The 19,732-nt window shown below is 36.1% G+C and overlaps 1 protein-coding gene across 1 annotated transcript in view; it reads right to left on the reverse strand.

The window, feature by feature from the left end:
• Nucleotides 1-167: 167 nt before the first annotated feature.
• Nucleotides 168-19,732, reverse strand: part of LOC122791765 — a 373,623-nt gene continuing 354,058 nt past the window's right edge. Inside the window, exons 12-13 of the mRNA XM_044059689.1 lie at nucleotides 18,748-18,937; nucleotides 168-620 (exon numbers count right to left, since the gene is read on the reverse strand). Coding sequence (XP_043915624.1) covers nucleotides 469-620; nucleotides 18,748-18,937 — 342 coding nt within the window. The 3' untranslated portion in view covers nucleotides 168-468. The remainder of the gene's footprint in view (nucleotides 621-18,747; nucleotides 18,938-19,732) is intronic.

Consider the following 19,732-nt stretch of genomic DNA (forward strand, 5'->3'; position numbering starts at 1 on the left):
CCAGTGTATATAGTTGTCTGTATTACTGAACAGACTAACAAGATCTTGTTTAAGAGTTAGCAGATTTAGAAATAACTAAAAAAAGTAATACTGAGAGTTGTGATTGTGACTGATACAGATACTGTCCCTGACAGGGCATTACTAGAAAATCACACATAATGCCAAAATAAATTTAAACTTTTTAATTTGAAATAGGTAGTGCTTCTGTCAATGAGCTACACAGGATTCATTAATTTATTTTCTTTTAAGTAGCTCTGGTAGTTTTGTGAATTACATTTACCACTGGTACAGCATATAGTCTAAAACAACAGATTTGTATTATGTAGATGCTTGTGACTTAAACAGCCAATCTCCATGATCAAGTGGATTATTCCAACTCATGATTTATTTATTGTGTATCATTTATTCAGATTCCATGTCCTCCCAGAAATTTCACATCTAACAAATTTACTTATGTATGTTTTACTCTTAGAACTCAGAGGAAGGTAGAGATTCATATTTCACTTGCTTTGGAACTTTAGTTCTGTAGATCATCACACCTGCAAGCAGTGCAACAGATGCTACTAGAGCCAAGGCAATGGTCAACACATTTGGATTCAAAGGTAGTCCAACATTGTTATCTGGAAGAGACATAAAACAATTTGTCAGTTAAAGCAATGTATTAGGAACTTTGTCCATACCAGTATCTTGTATATCACTGTAGGTATCGTGGCATTCATCTATTTTCATTACTTTATTAGCCTGAATTTTATAATACATAAAGGCATGTTGCATATCAATAAAAGCAAATATTGAGACTCCTAGCCTGTTGCCATATATGTTTGTGATAAAATGACGCAATTTATTGGATATATTTATAGAACAGTTGGATGGAATGTGGTTAATCTTGCTGGCTCTCATATCTTCACTTTCTTATTTGGTTCTTATTTGGGATGCCTTCTGTGTGGAGTCTGCATATGCTTCCTGTATCAGTGTCGACATTGTCTGTGGTCTTCAATTTCTTTCCATAACCCGACAGAGTGATAGGTGGAATGGTGTGCATTTTAAATGCATCTCAATAAGTGCATCAGAATCAAGTCATAATGCAAGGAGTAAATTGCACTTCAAAAACAGACAAGTTCTAACATTTCAAATCTTGACTAGTTCCAGTAGTTCAAACTTATGCTTAAAAGTAATTTTTTTCTTCTGCCTTTAATATCACCAAGAAATTGCATATATGCCAGTTAATGAATTGTACTATGACTAGGCTATTTATCTGGTAAACTATACACGTGGCACATTTTATGTTTGAAAAATATCAAATCCTTTAGAATTTAGAATTGTTGAATATTTAAGAGATATATGCTATCACAGAAAAGCAATACTTTATATAACCATATTATAATACAATCTCCATCATTGTCTGCAGGAATTTACAGAATAGTTTCAGGATCAAAAACAAAAAAAAAAAAACTAGGGATGGAGCCAGAAATTAGAATATAAATTATAGAATTATAACTGTGTGCACAAGCAGATTAAAGAAATTATATGAACACATAACTCTCTCTAAGACAAACTATACAAACCAGAGTCAGCATATAATTGTCACCACCCTAGTCCAGAGCATCTCTAATTACTAAATAAGCTTTTGAAAGAAAGCCTATATTTTTAGAAATTATGTTCCATGTGTGGTATTTCTACCCATGACCCCCCCCCCCCGAGTCTTGAAGAACAGTAATATATTCCCTACAAATCTATGTAGAATATACCGAATATAGCTATATGGGGCAGCTAAAGATTGTTTCCACCCCCTTCTAGTTGAATTTTTACCAAGCTACCAACTAACCACATCATCATTCTGTCCTTTGTTTTAATCATTTCCAGTTCTTCACTGATGCCAAATAATCAAAACTTTCATTCCCCTCATGTGCAATATCTAAAAATATCATGGAGTGTCCCCTTGAACTTGGTCATTATTCGGGGCTGTAGTATCACTGATACAGTATTCTTAGTTGTTGATCTTTAAGTCTATACTATCTTCTCAACAACTGTACACTTTTCCTTACATGTATGTATTTTTTTGTTTGATCTCTACTTTTTATTTGTCCCCTCAATTTTTCTGCACATTCTTGACTAATGCTTTTGCCTTTTTTGCTCAATTTTATATATATATATATATATATATATATATATATATATATATATATGTGTGTGTGTGTGTGTGTGTGTGTAAGACTTGCACTTCCTCTTATAACTCCCATCCATTTACTCCACAGTATAATTGACAATATCCCCCCTTCACTAGGCCACCCCTTCCAAAACTTAATATGACTGTTCTAAGACAAACCAGTTCCTATTTGCCACCTCTCTTGGTTGTTGATAGGTCTTCCAACTCTTTTGACATTCACTGATAAATGATAAATAACTGCATCCACCTCATAACCCTCTTTCTCTGCCACTGCTCTCCAGGACCCTCATCAATATACTTAACTACTTTTGGGTGAATTAAAATTTTCTGCAAAGGGCCCTTCTCCCACAGAGAGAGACAATTACTTAGTTTTGTATCTTCCTGACATAACACTGAACCAGTTTGCTGGGATCCACCCTGTTCCCCACTGTACCTAAATGTCTCTCCTCATTCATATTGACTTCTTGTAGTAATTGTGCCATATCAAAAGCAAAGGTGTACTTTCCTAAATTTGGAAGGCCCTCACTCCTATATAATAGTTGTATTTGCAACTTGCTTGATGAAATTCTCTATCCTCATCTCTAACCACCAAATCGTTCAACAATTTTTAAATCTGCCTAGTTTCTGGTCTGCTATTTAGTACAGATAAGCAGCACCTTTATAGAATTGAAATGGTGTTTCATGTCTTAACCTTTTTCTACTATATTGCCTCCATCAGTTCTAGCAATCTTTGAAGATTTTCCTTACATGTATTTTCACAGCAGTGTCTTCTCACTAATTCCAAATACTTTGGGTATGCTACTTATTTTTCTGAATTACACACCTCCTCTTTTTTTTGCCTTAGTCTTACCGTGACCATCTTTTCTATGTTGCACTCCAAATCTGAAGCTTTCCCAAACTTTTAAATATTCCTAACACTGCTTCCAAAACTAGGTCAATATCTCTACTCAACAAAATACTATTACCTGGAAACATTAGAAATTAACTCTTCCTCACAAACTTTCTTAAGTTTGTCTTTTATAATCTGTCTAACCTGGAAGCCCAGTTTCAACATCACTAAAAAGAACATCTCTGGGGAAAACAGACATTCCTAATTTGTAACACTTCATTTATTTCTCTGCTCTGATAGCCCACCACTAACACACACATAAATGTTGGTTTGGTGAACAACAGCTTCACCATATTGAAAAGGATTCACCAATCCATCTTTTCTCCAAACAGGTAAACAAGAAATGCCAATTAATTGTGTCAAATGCCTTCCTAATGTCAAAGAGAACTATCCCCATCTTAGTTTGCTCAACCCATATTGGTCAAGGAATGCAGCTACCCCCCCCCCCACCAGTTACTTGAAATGGATCTTCCCTCTTGTGAAACCAATTTGCCCCTCTACCACAAACTCCAGGAATATTTTTTTATAGTCATTTTGACAATACTTTAGCTAAAATCTTTAAGTCCAAATGAATCAGTGTGATAGGCAAGACATCACTAACTGTTGTTATTCTTTCCAGTTTAGGCAGCACAGTGATTATAACCTGATTGGATTCCTCCAAGATATATTGTTCTGCCAAATTTCCTCACAATATATTTTACCTATTTATAGAATTCTGCTTAGAAGCCATTTATTCCCATGGTATTATTGAGATTCAACTCTGAAACAGCTGCATCAATATATTCATTATAATTTCTTGATCTAACCATCAACATTTCTCCACAGTCCATCTCCTCACTTCTGCTGCATCATACTTGGAGCCGATCCTATTGTCTGCTACTTGATCACTATCTATACAAATCGTTATAGCATTCTCTTGAAACTTCCCTCATTCCAGACTCTAACTTAACTACTGATCCCCTCCTATTGTCTCTGACTGGATCACAACTGACTTCTCCTTCCTATTTATAAAAAGCCACTTCTTAACCACCAGTAATTCTGTTTTGTCAAAATGTCTGCTTCTGCTTATGATATATCGAACAGTTCTCATTCCATATTAAGCATTTCCATTAAACGCTTGTCTTCCCAATTTGCAAGATCCTTCCCTGTATCCTGATCTGCACCTTTTCACCCATCTTCTTTTGCTGTAATATGATGTTCTTTTTACCTTCTATACATACTTTCCTGCCCATTAACTCCCATCTCAGTTCCATCTTTCTATCAACTACTACTGCTGTTATGTACTGTAACTTAAATCTTTGTTAATTCCCAATTCATTTAAACGGGGCTCATCTCCACCTTCTAATCCTATCACCTTGAAATGGAAAGTAATTTTGATATAATTCTAGTAGTTTAGTTCTGCCTACATTATGTAGGTTTCATTATATCATGTAAAAGTGTACTGCTATGGCTATTTGAATTTCCATCATTATAAACCATAATTTAATAGCAAAAGAATCAAAAGCATTAACAAAGAGTGAATTCAGTAGGAAATTCTTTATTTTGTATATTACAAGTCTATCTGAACTGCTAATAAAAGATTTGTATTTAAATTCACATGCTGTGCATGAACAAACTGATTGTATACACTTACACATGTTTCTGATTACTTTGCTCCCCTTCTATTCCCAGTTCCCCAGTTACCCCGACTCATCCAATTTAAACATGCCTATCCTTTTCCACAACACACTCACACCATCCCTCCCATTAAAGTAAAATTACATGCACTATATAAAAGACAAATAACTTCATCTATCTACAACTAACAGATGAAATGTACTTACACTTGTTAAATAGACTATTCCCATATACTGTTTATATATATATATATATATATATATATATATATATATATATATATATATATATATATATATATAATATCTGAACATCTACAGTCCACTGAAGCAATCTTATTTCCCACAAACAGCTAATGATCACCTTTTATACTGCCATTAATCATTAATGCCCAAGCATCCACTCTTTACATTTCCTGTAATTTTTAGTGTTTCTGACCCTTCATTCTTTATATTTCACGTCATCTTTAGTGTTTCTGACCCTCCAGCATGCTTACCTTCCTGATAGTTTCTTCTGTGATACTCACATTGGTACAATCTACCCCATACCACAGGATTTTAAAAGATAGATAGATAGATAGATAGATAGATAGATAGATAGATAGATAGATAGATAGATAGATAGCTATAGATAAATAGACATATTTACACACACACATATGATTATAGTTCATTTGATCTAAAACACATTCCATTGAACCCAACGAACAAACTCAAATGTCATGCATATACACTTTCCCTACATCTATGACATACAGTTTCAATGCATTCCTTAAAAAGAGCAATCTCTAACACAACCAAGACAGACTGTATCCATGCTTATTACCTACCTACAACAAATCTATAAACCTTACCTATGCGTAGCCTTGTTACTCCCTTAACTTTAAAGATCTGGAGACTTTCATCCAATTCCAGTCCCTTCCATTTCTCCCACATCTTATACCCACAACTCAAGCCCTGCTGACTATACCATGTTACCTTATCCCCTAAACAAGTCCACCTTAAAACTCTTTCACTTAAATATTTAAAGTATTTGCAAAAGATAATAGGAATCCATTTCTGGATATCATAGCTTGCTCCCTGATATTCTGTTTTTACTGAAAGCTGCCTAAAATCAAGCATTACAGACAATAAAATTACCCCAGATGTCTGTAACATTCTTCAACTAGGTTGCGCAGTCAAAACAAAGAGGGGAGGTAGCTGTAATGTAACTTACATGTTCAACAATACCATTATGATATTCCCAGATTTAATAATGCAGATATATTGATTACTACACTTCATCTAAACTAAATGAAATCAATCTGTCTGATAGTCATATATAAGCCCCCCACCACCACCACCAAAACAAACTTACTACACTAGAAGACATCCTTTCCTGGGTATCAGCATACATCAAAGTAGAAACCATCTTACTTGGGGATGTCAGCAGTAACTGGGCAACCATTACAACACTTCATGTAGCACTCATTTACTGAAACCATCCAACTTTACATAATTTATTGAAGACCAACCTGCTTTAGCAGAGACCATCTATGTTATATGGGTTGGAGACAGTGGCATTGACAAAAAGGCAGGAGTTTGAGCTGGATGTGGCAGAGTTAAAGATGTTAAGATTTGCACTGGGTATGATGAGGGTGGACAGGATTAGGAATAAGTATATTAGAGGGTCAGTCCAAGTTGGAAGGTTTGGAGACAAAGCCAGAGAGGCAAGATTACGTTGGTTTGCTCATGTGCTGAGAAGGGATGCAGAGTATATTGGGAAAAAGATGATAAGGATGAAGCTACCAGGTAACAGGAAAAGAGGAAGGCCTAAGATAAGGTTTATGGATGTAGTGAGAGAGGACATGCAGGTAGTTGGTGTGACAGAGCAAGATGCAGAGGACAGGAAGAAAGTGAAACAGGTGATCCGCTGTGGCGACCCCTAATGGGAACAACCGAAAGAAGATAATGAACCTGCTTTAGCAAACCCTCACATTCCTTTTCAGATCTGGACTAGATCCTTACAATTCACCCCAAAATATCTTCCAGCATTGTACAATACCAGATAGCCTTAGTGACTACCACTCCACTTAGGCTACTAGAAATTACAAGAAAAAAGCATTTGCTCCACATAATACAGTCCAAAATGTAACTGTTTTAAGTATCAACTTTTTAATTGAGAACAGGTTATTTCAACAAGTGACAGGTGTGGCCACGGGGTCCTGAGTAGCTCCTTCATGTGCAAATTTAGTCATGGCCATGTGGGAACTGAAGTACATCACCACACATGCCATGGCTGGAAAAATAGTCTTCTATAGGCGTTACATAGATGACTTGTTTTTTTTTTGTAGAGCGGGGACCTTGATGCCTTTACATCTTTTGTTAGTGACTTAAACAATTCAACCAACTTTCTTAAGTTTACTATTGGTCACTTTGCTGATGAGATTGATTTTTTGGATGTTCATTTGAAGGTAGATCCACTTAACCAGAGATTCATTAGTAACATTCACAGAAAATCTACTTTTGTCAACCAGTATTTGCAGAAAGACTGTCTACACCCCAGTCATATGAAGTGGGGAGTAGTCAAGGGACAGTTTATTTGACTGAGACGTTTAACTAGTGACCAAGAAGTGTTTTCAGCTGACGTCAAGAAACTTTCTCATTTCTTTTTACAGAGGTGTTATGAATGTATCTGGTTGTATACTATCATCTCTGAGGTCATGGGTCTCATGCATAACACTACATGTCCTATTTTGGGTAGTGTTTTTTCCAAATTTCAGCACTTTTGATTCAGGGGTGATCACTACTATCCCTAGTCAGGATGTTGATGGTCCAGACAGTTATAAATTGGCTTTCCCTATTCCCATATGCAGTGAGATGGGTAAGATTAAGTCCATTCTTTTAGACAATTGAAAAGTCATTCTAGGTAATGTAGAATTAGTTAAAGCATTGGGACATAGGCCACTAATTACTTACAAAAAGACAGTGAACATCAAGACAATTTTGGAATGGGGTACAAGTACTGCCCGTAGTAGAAAGGTTAAGAATTCTGGCACGTATTCATGTGGTCAGTGTCGACAGTGTAGATTTATTATGTGTTCATCTTCTATTGAGTTCAAACACATCAATAGGACATTTTGTGTCAAGGATCACTACACTTGTGACACCAAAAATAAAGTGAACACAGCTGTTTGTAATTCATGTGGAAATTTTTATGTAGGCGACACTACTAAATCATTAAACAAGAGGATTTATGAGCATATACTAGCCATAAGGAAAAAAGATGTTTCCAATGCATTGGCCAGACATTCAATGATTTGTGCTGATTTTAAGAAATTTTCATTTTTTGTCATGGAGGATACTGATGCAAGTTTGTTCAATGGAGATTACAAAACTATTTTAGAATGTTGGGAAATCTTTGGCAAATTTTGTTGGTGATGGATCAGTTTCCAGGTCGCAATGAAATGGTTATTAAGTGCTTTTTACAAGCACAAAGGTTATGACATATCAGAATATTTGAGACTTATTTATACTTTTTTATATTATTATTTGGTTAGATGCACTAATGTGACTTTCATGCATTTTTTGTTTGCAACAATTCAGGGTTATGTTTATTTAAAATTCAACTCATTTTTATTGGAGTTTTTATATCATGTGACCTTTTGAATTTTTCATTTAATTGTTTTGTCAATGGGTGTATTCATTTCTGATGAAGTTCAGTTGGATTAAATTTGAATGAAAGCGTTAGTTTAGTGTCTGGGTGTTTTTTGCTGCAGTGCCTACAGTTGGATTTTTACTTTGTTTCTTTGTTGGTTTGTTTTTTGTTCTCTATGTTGCAATGTTGGTTTGTAATTTAATTTTTTGAGAATCATAAATCATTGTTCCTGCTTCTAGGGTATCAATGACATTATCATATTAGTAGAGATTATATTACTTTTTGGTATTAAGGATAGTAGGCTTTTATTACTTCTAACTTCTTACATGGTGAGATGAACCTTGCTTTATTGGGAAGAGGAAAGGAATTAAGTTTCTAAAAGGACCATGTTGTAATAATGAGGCAGCAATATCTGAATATTTGGCTTCTGATCGGTATGATGTGACAATTAATGGTAATATAAGTTATAACCCAGTCTAGAAAAGAATGAGTCTTTGTTTTTTTATCTGGCCTGATGACTGTCTTTACAGATAATGTAGACCATATCTTATAAGTAGGGCTGACCTTAGCAATTGTGGGCCCAATTTTGACCATTTTGTTGGAGCCCATCAATTGCCCCTATCTACCACCCCACTTCTCTTCTCACATACTTATTTCTTGAACTTAAGACTATTTCCTACCAGGTATCAGGAATGTATGCTATTATTGAGTATTAAAATTAAAACAATATGTGTACTTATTAACTTATATTTTGTCATAAGACATGCTAAAACAGAAATAAACTGTTGGACTCCTGGATGATCCCCTGACCCCCCCCCCCGAGTCCACATCAACTGGAGTTCCTCTCCCAGGGTCTGCTTAACTCACTCAGGCATACATTGTAAGGGGCCTTTGTGATGGACCATTGAGGCCCTCTATCTATATGGCGCTTCATCACCTGGATGCACCCTGGCTTATCTGAACTCATGTCCCCAAACTGATGTAGTTCTGCCTAAATCTCCTTAACCTGGGTAGGAGGTAGCTGCACACTTCCCTATTATCCTCCATTCTTCTTTTATATTTTTCTCTTTTCTGTCTCATTCCTTCCCCTTTTCCCCATAATTTAACTCATGCCTTACTTTCCTTCAGACAAACATATCATTATTGCAGGTGGCTACATTCCACCAGGCAATAACACTACTATAATGGAAAACCTGCTAAACTGGATCTCAAACTCTATGCCACAAGAAACTGTACTATTAGGTGACTTTAATATTGACTGGCTGAACTGCTCTAGCCACACTCCAACTACCCACATTAACCTCCATAGACTTACCCAAATTATATCCACCACAACCAGAACAGACAAAACCTCAAAACGCGAATCCATCTTAGGCTGGATTCTGTTATCTGACCCCACTCTAGCATGGCACTCTGGCTGTCTACCTGACAGTCTAAGTGATCATCAACCAAACTACCTAATTCAGAACAGACCCCATTACATACCTCAGAGTAATACATAACAAAAAGACCTTTAAAACAACTGACTTCATCAATTTACTGCAAAGCTGTAATTGGACACCCCTAAAACTACTATCTCTAGATGACGCCGTACAGTACTTTAACTCCACTTTCCTGCGAATCCTAAACTGTCATGCCCCCTCCAGAACTATAAGACTAAAAGCTAACTTTGCTCCATGGCTAACTAAAGATACAAAGACTACAATAAAAGAGAGGGATCTGGCTTGGAGTCAATATCAAAATAACAAAACCAGTAATCTGAGGCAAACCTACCAAGAACTTCGAAACAAAGCTAAAAAACAAATCAAACTAGACAAAAGTAACTACTACAAAAACATGCAGGAAAAATATGCCAACAACCCTAAGAAATTTTAGGCTACAATAAATGGCATAATCCAACAAGGTAAAGCCATCACCCCAACTCCAGTACTATCAAACAACTATGAGAACATTCCCACACAATTTATCAAGTTCTTTACCGAAACAGTCCAAACCCTTACCAATGCCCTCAATACCACTAGCAGCCCTATACCAGATGCTAGCAAAACGCACCCTACTACTCAAAACAATAATACCAACTTTTCCCTACACCGTGTACCCACTAAAATTATTTCAAAGCTCCTTAAGAAACTCAAACCAACCACACTAGCTGCTGACACCCTACCAGCCGAATTCCTTCAGATAGCAGCAGACGCCATAGCCTATCCCGTGTCCATCCTCATAAACAGGTCACTTACAGAATTCAAAGTCCCCACCCTGTGGAAAACATCACACATTATTCCACTGCACAAAGGGGGCATCTCCTTAGAACTCACCAACTACCACCCAAACGCAATACTCTTACCTCTATCCAAGATATTAGAGAGAGTTGTACATTTCTAACTACTTCAGCACCTCTTACAAAACAACCTAATCTCCAAATCCCAGCATGGCTTTAGACCATCCCACAGCTCCACCACAGCATTACTACCATTTACAGATATAGTTAACCACAATACAAACAAGAGACTATTTGTATCTTCCATTTTCTTAGACTTATCTAAAGCCTTTGACATGGTAGACCATAACATTCTTCTCCAAATTCTATCTCCCCTAAGCCTCAGCCCCTCCACTATATCATGGTTTACTAGCTACTTATCTGTTTGACAGCAAGCAGTCCTATGGCATGACCAGCTGTCACCCCTGCTACCAGTATCCATAGGTGTCCCTCAAGGATCCATCCTTGGCCCACTATTGTTCTCAATATTCACCAACCAAATCAATTCCTCCTCACTCACAGCATCAGTAGTACAATACGCAGATGACACCACCCTTTTAAGTGCCACCCCCACATTAAAGGAACTGCAAATCCTCACCCAAAACACTTTTACTCTAGCCGAAACATGGTTCACAAACATCAAACTTATTCTTAACCCCAGAAAAACGAAATTAATTATTTTCGGCCCAGGTCATGCTCCCCCTCAACAACACTTTCACCATTCACTCCAAAGATAACATTCAAATCACTCCAACTGCACACACTAAACTATTAGGTGTAGAAATTGACAATAACCTCAAATTTGACATCCATATAGCACAAACCATTAAGACAGTTAATAAAAAAACTAGGCCTTCTCTATTGGAACAAATACTTTATAACTAAACAAACCAAAGCTATTATTGCAATAACCCATCTCTTATCCATTCTTCTCTATGCCTCTCCTATCCTTACTAATCTCCATCAGAGTGATCTGAACAAAATGGAATCTATAACAAAATAGCCAAGTTTGCTACTGAAACCTCATACAAATCCCACCACTGTCTCGCCCTTAACCAACTCAATTGGCTCAAGCTACCTCAACTACTTCTGTTTAATCAACTCACAATAGCACATAATCTCTTCTACCTTCCAGAAAAAAACCCTGCACTTCAAAATATAATTAACCCCCACATCCCTACCAGAGCCTTACGATCTAGTTCTCAGAACCTAATAAGCGTTATCAGGCACAAAAATGATGCTGGCAAATCTCTCTTTGCCTACACTATTGCCAAAATCTGGAACTCACTACCTAGCCAAATAACCTCTACTACCTTCAGTATTCAATTTAAGAAACTCCTGAGAACCCACTTCTCAAACAATTGTCTTTGTTCATGCTACTTCCCAGGTTAATTTGCACCAATACCATGTTCAAGGATTCTACTAAAGGTCCCCCAATTCCTTTCACTCTAAAGCTTAATAATCACTGGTTATTTCTGTAACAATATATTGAGAGTACTCATAATTTAGAAAGACAAAAAAATTTGGTTCTTGTGTTTATATTTTATATTCCATACAAACTCTACTACTGGAATGCTGTATGCTGACTTTACTAAAGGAATTGTCAATCTATACAGAACGTATGTTTCTATGGAACCTATATCTCTGTATGATATTCTTGTGTAATTTCTTTATGACATGGTATTGGAGCTTTTCTCTCCAGGCCTCCGCTGAAAATGGATATGTGTCCAGTCGGACTTTCCCAGTTAACAAATGTAAAATAAATAAATAAATAATGTCTCACAGTTGTACATATTGTACATGCTTTGTTCTTTGTATATAATTTTCTCCAAAGAAGCATTATACTATATGATGTTATGAATGTGTACAGGTACTTGTCTTGCTTATTTTACTGTCTGAATTCTTGTATTATGTCTATTTATGATGTGTTAATATATGCTACATGTTATTCTGACATACCTATCTGCATGCTTGCCCTTATATTACCACTGCTGCGTTGATATCAATTAAAATTTATTTGGTTGTTTACTGCTCTGCTGAGCCTGAAAATGCTCTGAGTGGATCAGTGCTCTTCCTTGGTTAACAAACTTTAAATAAACAATAAATAAAACTACTTTTGTAAGTTAAATACTCTACACACAGCATCTTTGGAACATACTGCAAACAACATCAAGCAGACCTTGTTACTACAAAGTAAGCTCATTTGAAACATGAAACCTGGTAAAATTTTCTGACTCATCACAGTCTCCAGCACTCGCTTCCCACCCCAATGTACTCGGATGCAAGGATGTACTAGACAGATGAGTCAGTGAGGCTGCACTTAATGGTTGATGGAAGACTGAGGACCCAAAAAGAACATGAAGAATTTCTAACCTTCTTTATATATTCTTTCTTCATTATTACCGTTTATTCCTTCATGAGCTTCCAATCATGTCTTGCACTTGCTCTGAATGGTTTAGTTTTTACCTAGTTAATTCTAATACCTAGTTATGGTCAATTTGTTTTTATAAAACCACATGAAACTCTTGAACTTCCTCAGAATGCTCAACGATAATTGTAATAATCTCAGGCCTATGCCTAGAAATGACATTACTCACATACCAACCCTGTTAAAGCCATTTCTGAAGCTTTTTTTTTTCATTTATTTGTTGACTGGGTAAATGGACTAATATATGCAGATCCTTTTCAGCCATATCCCAGCTCACAAGGGCAACAGGAAAGATAACATGGAGGGATAATTTGGAGTGGTTACTTAACATCATGTTTTGGCAAATGGGTAGAAATTGGAATGCCTTAATGAAACCCACATGGCTGTAGGGAGAACAGGAAAATAATCCACATTTTGTCCAGATTTTAATAATACACTTAAGCTTCAACCCAAACTACTCTCCAGTCCAGCCCAACCATTTTTTAACTTTAAGTTTCTGCTTGCCCCCCCACACCAGTTTGTATGTGGCTCATTCCCGTCATAATATTAGAAATCCAAAAGACTTGGAGAAATTAAACCAGCAGTACTTATTATTATTTTTTTTTTAGAATGTGTTTTCATACTGTCTGACACTGACATAGTTATTTCTTGCAATTGTATTCATTATAAAACTTTCATAAACCCTCAATGTCAGCAAAGAAACAAAAGAAATTCTATTACCTCTCTATCAGTCTTCAAATTAAACCTGATCTTGTCTTCTGAGACAGCAAATAGATTGGTACACAAATGCAGATGGGTAATCTGCCAGTTTGGGGTTGGGCACACAGCAACAGCAAGTGACAACAGCAGTACTATGAGCCATAAAAAAGGCATGAAACTTTAATTAGTAATAATAATACTGGACTTGCCAATAATGTGATGCATGACAGGAAATGTCTGCTGCACTAACAAGATTTTTAACTCCTATGGAGTAAGACTATGTACAAGAAAAGTATTTGTACTTTGCTACGGTTTAACTCAGGCAAATCTCTGGGCAATATAAAGCATAATGATCCTGTCATAGCCTGGTGCGGGGCCCCCTAAGGGATCGAAGCCCTATTGGGTCAAATTTGTCCATTTGGTATAAGACCAATCCTGTTTATAAGATAATCCATGGTATTCATAAACAGAGTGTGCAGATGTGCACCAGCATTGTATGCACTATGTTTACTATGATGTGGGGACCTGAAGCTTAGCTAAGATGTGTTGTAGAGGGCAACCACCCCAGGCCAAGGTGTTAGGAGGTGTCAGTTGGTCAGTATTGCATTCATTTCTGTACCATTTTAGAAATACTGTTTTCTTAGGACTGAAGTTCTTGCTTTAGCACTTGCTTCAGCACTTGTTTTAGTGCTACAGTGAAAGACCTTTTTTTTTCAAGACAGACTTTTTTGCTCCTTAATTAACTTTGAGTTGAGGGGCACCAGATTGAGGAGCTGCACTCTGTGCTAGATGAACCATCTATAGCTGTGGTGAGGGCTTCTGTACGTGTGTGTGTGTGTGTGTGTGTGTGTGTGTGTGTGTGTGTGTGTGTATATATATATATATATATATATATATATATATATATATACATGCTTTAGATACTGAATTGGCTCAAGATGACTTATTTTGAAGATTTGAAGGAATCTATTATGAAAACTTTGGAACTTCCAAATAGAAGCTAAGGTTCATACTACATCCTGAACCACAGTCTGCTCTCAAGCTACTCCCTTAAGCATTTGTTCCATCAATAAGTAATGATGTTTCTTTAATCCATCTGTGACTTATGTCATATTCTCAGACTCTACAGAGGCGCAGTAATTTATTTTGGTGGCTGGGTCTACATTCTTTGATGTAAAAATACATTTGAGTTGAAAAATTGTTTTTATTGTGGCGGGATAGCTGTAGTATGACTCAGTCAGCAAGGGATTACTGAAAATGGCATACTTACAGCCAATGCTCCAAAATGGATGGGTGGAAATCATCCACCTTGTAGAAGACTGTGTCCCTTTCACACCCCATAACTAACTCCAAGGTACCACACCTATGGGGAAAGGGAATTCACTTAATGAATTATTATTGCTGCAGTCATTAGTCAGTTCATTGTTGTAAACCTTTAATAATCTCAATGGGGAATCTCAGTTGGAGATAGAGGCAGCAATTCAGATGCTATGTACTGACACACTGTGACTGTGGCTCTGTAACTGCACTGTGCCCAGTCTTATGTTTTCAGTTTTGTAAATGTATTTGTTAATTGTATATGCCATCTAGAAATAGTTTTTTTTTGGATAGTGAGCAAAGCACTCCTTGGTTAAATGATTTGCTTAAGTCATAGAGTAGGCAAACGGAAACTGTGGGAATGAAACCAATGTAGACAGGAAGATACTCATAGCCTTCATCTTTTATGCTAATTTTTCAGAAGGTTTATGTGCATTCAGTAAACCGTCATCTTCTTTTCAAACTAATAGACAAGATGCATGTCAACATGTTATTTATAAACTTCCAAACCTAAGTTAATGGCATTTGCTTCATCTTTTTCTCCTCCAAGGTAGGAAGGAGGATTTCCCTCTCTACTCTTCTTTTGCCTTCTACCAGTAAAATAGAGGCTGTCTCTACAGACTTGACACTTTCATCTTAGAACCACTATGTCTTCTCAAAGTATAATTTCTCAACAGTAAACAAGATGAGCTATATTCACTGAAGAAAAACCTACCAATCCCAAGGTAAAATGTTATTATAATACATTTGTCTTCCTGCTGTGGCTTTTCTACTACACCCCCTAATTTCTATATACTATCTACACAGTTGCACAACTGTGGGGAACACAGAAACACCTTGCAAGAGTGAAAGAATGGCTTTCGTAGCTGCAGTTCTTCCATAGAGTTGATACATTCAAAAACATTTAGGGACTTGTACATCTGAGGAACTGGGATCAGGGAGATTGCTTTCTGGCAGCTGTTATTCATTGAATGGTAGATATTCCATTCCATCTCAGCTTGATTTTTGATTATATAAGAATGTCACTGATGATGGTTTGACATTGCTGCAGACAAATCAAGTGATTTTGACAGTAAAGCAAGGTGTATTCTTTTAAGAAAAGAAACTCCAAAATATTTAACAACAGGGTCCCCAAATGCTTTGTCATTATTTCTGCGTGAGATTAAATAAATACATGTTATGTGCAGGGACTATGACATATCTGTCCTAACTATGTGGAAAACATCTAGCAATTATTGGTGAACAAAATCAAGTAACAGAAGAAATTACACCAATATATGATTAAATCAGACAATATAAATTCAATAAAATATTTTGCTAAGCATCCATTCGAGAAATTTCAATGCAAAATTGGCAAAACTGGATTTATTGCATTGCTGCATTTACCTTTACCTGTATGTCAGTGGGAGGTGTAGGTATGCTGTGCTCTGATTACAATATTTTGAAGCCAGTTTCATAATTAGATCTTTCTCTATTACCAGCATACTAAGAAACAATTAATGTGAAGCAGAAGACTGGGCATTGTCATCTTGAATTAGAGTTCATTTAGAAGTGAAAGCTCAAATAATACTGTGGATGAAAACCAGCCGCAACAAAAATTTAGTTTTCTTATTGGAGGTCAAGCCCTTGCTTCACCCATATAGGATTATGAGAATCTCTCTATCCTCTTTACTTTTATACACTAACACTGAGATTGTTGCAATTCAGAATCTGCAATATAATTATTCCAAATATAAAAGTCAGCTTTTACTTTATAAAAGATGACTTTTGTACTGTCACTTGAGCAACATTCAGTGAATGTTATTTTGAGAAAGGGTGTTGTCTCCATAAAACAGGCGTAATTTGATCTGCCAACTATAGTTTGATGAATCAGACATTTGGGGAGCTGGGATAGAGTTAAAACTAAATGCACATATGCATACCCAGCAATGCAATAAATCCTGTTTTGCCAATTTTGATGATGAAAACTGGCCATTTTTAATACAAATCTGGTCTTGTCCCTGAGATATCATATAGTACACATTGTAGACATTATTATTTCATCCCAGGCAGTCCAAACCCTTAGTTGCATAACTGATTTACCTGGGGTGGAGCACATTTCCCCATAAAGCTGACAACTTTAATATTTGTGTCATCCTCCATTTTAGCTAGAAATTGTTGTTTGTTGGTTTTTGGGAGGGTACTTTTATATGGCTTTTAGTTTGATGAAATGATTTATGAAACCTTAATAAAATAATATGCTAGCAGTATGGAAATGATATGCTATATCCTACAATAATGTAATTAAGGTTTCTAAGTTTCATTACTTAACATTGTAGCCTTTTTACCTGCATGCAGTTTACCAATGTCACTTATTGAAAAGTTATTTTATATTAAGTATTGTACTTGTTCAAGGCAACTACATTGCCAGTAGAATACAAATGTATTAGAAATCTGTCCATTGATTTTTAAATATCCAGTTTGCCCATTTCAGCTGTGTAGAGAGCCAGAAACCATACCGGCAAGCAACAGCCATAATGAATGGCCCTTATGCAGTCATTCAAGGAGAAACCGCTCAGGATTCAGTAACACATAGAAAAAAAAGAGGAAAGGCATAATGTTGAACACTTGTTTCCCACAGTAAATCATTGCCATTGTAGTTTCTATGTGTACATCGAAAGTTAATCACTTGTTTTGGGAGATTCTCCCTTCTTCAAGTTGGTGTGACCATGAAGATGGTATATATAAGATTGGGGTGTGTGTGTGCTGGGGGGGCTTGACCCCTGCAAAAAAAAAAACAATTCAAACTGATTTTTCACCCTTCTGTATGCCTGGCATATTTTTTTGCCCCCCTTTCAGCAAGTTGTCATTTCATAGTATAACTGCAATGAACGAACCAGTCCTGAATGTAGAGATAGTGTCATGAATGCACATATGCAGAGACACACCTACACACATACACACGCGCGCACACACACACACACACACACACACACACACACACACACACACACACACACACACACACATACACACTTATGGCAATTAAAGGCATTGCCGGTTCACGTACCCATGTCTTTGTGATGTGGTAAAACTGGTGTCACCATCAGAAACACGTGTGAAAACAAGAGGAATTGCAAACTCTGCTCAATAGATACCTTAGCTAGGATCCAAACTAGATAACCAAGTACTGTGAGACAGCAATGTTGAGAGATGAGTACTGAATTTATACATCTTTGAAACTCTTAGCATTAAATTTGCCACTGTTTTCTTTTTTTTTCTCTTTTTTTCTGAATTAAAATACAAAATAGACCTAAATAAGCTTGAACAAGTAGTTTGTTGCAACATCTAAAAGTAAATATGTGAGTTTTTTCCTATCACAAGATATAATGTGTTCAAGTTACAATAATTCTTGACTGTCTTTATTAACAATCAGTGCATTACACTGAAGATGCACAACCAGAAACTTATAGTATACCTACAACTGTTTATGATTAGGGACATATGAATATTATTCTACTGAAAGAATTGTATGAATGTAGAGTTTCTATGAAGTGCAGTGTTTAAATAAAATTAAATAAATAAATAATAAAAATGAACAAATTACTTAATAGCTACAGTGCTGACAATGCAGAAAAAGGATTACAATAATTTGATACAGCAAATGCATTTCATTGTTGTTCTTGGTATCTGATTTATTCCAAAAAATATACATTTTCACAGATGAAACATCATGAGGACAGAAATTTTAAAACTACCTGTAATATTCTTCAGTGACCGTTTTGCTAGTCGTAATGGTCCTTGAGATATAAAATGCCTTTGAGTTTCAGAAGCTATGGATCTCTTTCCTAGTCTGTGCCTACTCTGAGTTCCATTTATACAGCCTTCGGTACATCTTGTATGATCATCACCCCATTTACACAAAATAACTGTGCAGGTTATGTAAACCTAGAAAAGAAAAAAGGTTATCTCTAACAATCATTTGGGATGGGAAATGAAATTCGTTGTGAAGGTGAGTGCGCTCTGTAATTGTTTGTCAGTTCCTTGAAGCAGGAGTGTTAAAACTAGCTTAATAATGAAAGAGTAAAGGTACATAAATAACAAGTAAAACAACTCAAACTATCTGCTGGAAGTCAACTGATGCCATCATGGGATTAATGAATACAATGCTAAAGGTCACTCACTTATCAGTTCATGACCAAATACATGTGTCTGGAGCATTTCTCCCTGGGCCTCTGCTGAAAATAGGCTCTGTCCCAGTTGGATTTTCCCTGTAAACAAATGTAAAATAAAAATAAATAAAAATAGATTAAATTAGTGTCTGGATAATATGAATATTGTTTTGGTACTCACTATTTACTTATTACTATTTACTTATTACTTGTTTACTAGATAAGAAATTAAAGAGATAAGTGCTTTCTTTCATGAACCAGGTTACATGACAGAATAAGCTACTGTAACAACAAACTGAAGTAAGTGTCATTGGATTACAGATTATTGATGAAATTTAAGCATGGATATTAGTAAAGTGCTAGTTTCCATTATACATGCACCATATTTGTAAAAGAAATGTTTAAGGTTGCTGCATCTTATTTATTATGAATTAAATTACTAAGTCAATTTTGGGCAACAAGTCACATGACTAATGGCAAGAACATGGTCATGAAGAACCATTGGTAGCAGAGTTCTAATAACAGTGTTACAGCAAAAGAATATACTGAATAGTCTGGAATAATTGGAATT

The sequence above is a fragment of the Protopterus annectens genome, chromosome 17.part0, assembly GCF_019279795.1.
Source record: "Protopterus annectens isolate FY-2018-M chromosome 17.part0, PAN1.0, whole genome shotgun sequence".
Taxonomy (NCBI): Eukaryota; Metazoa; Chordata; order Ceratodontiformes; family Protopteridae; genus Protopterus; species Protopterus annectens.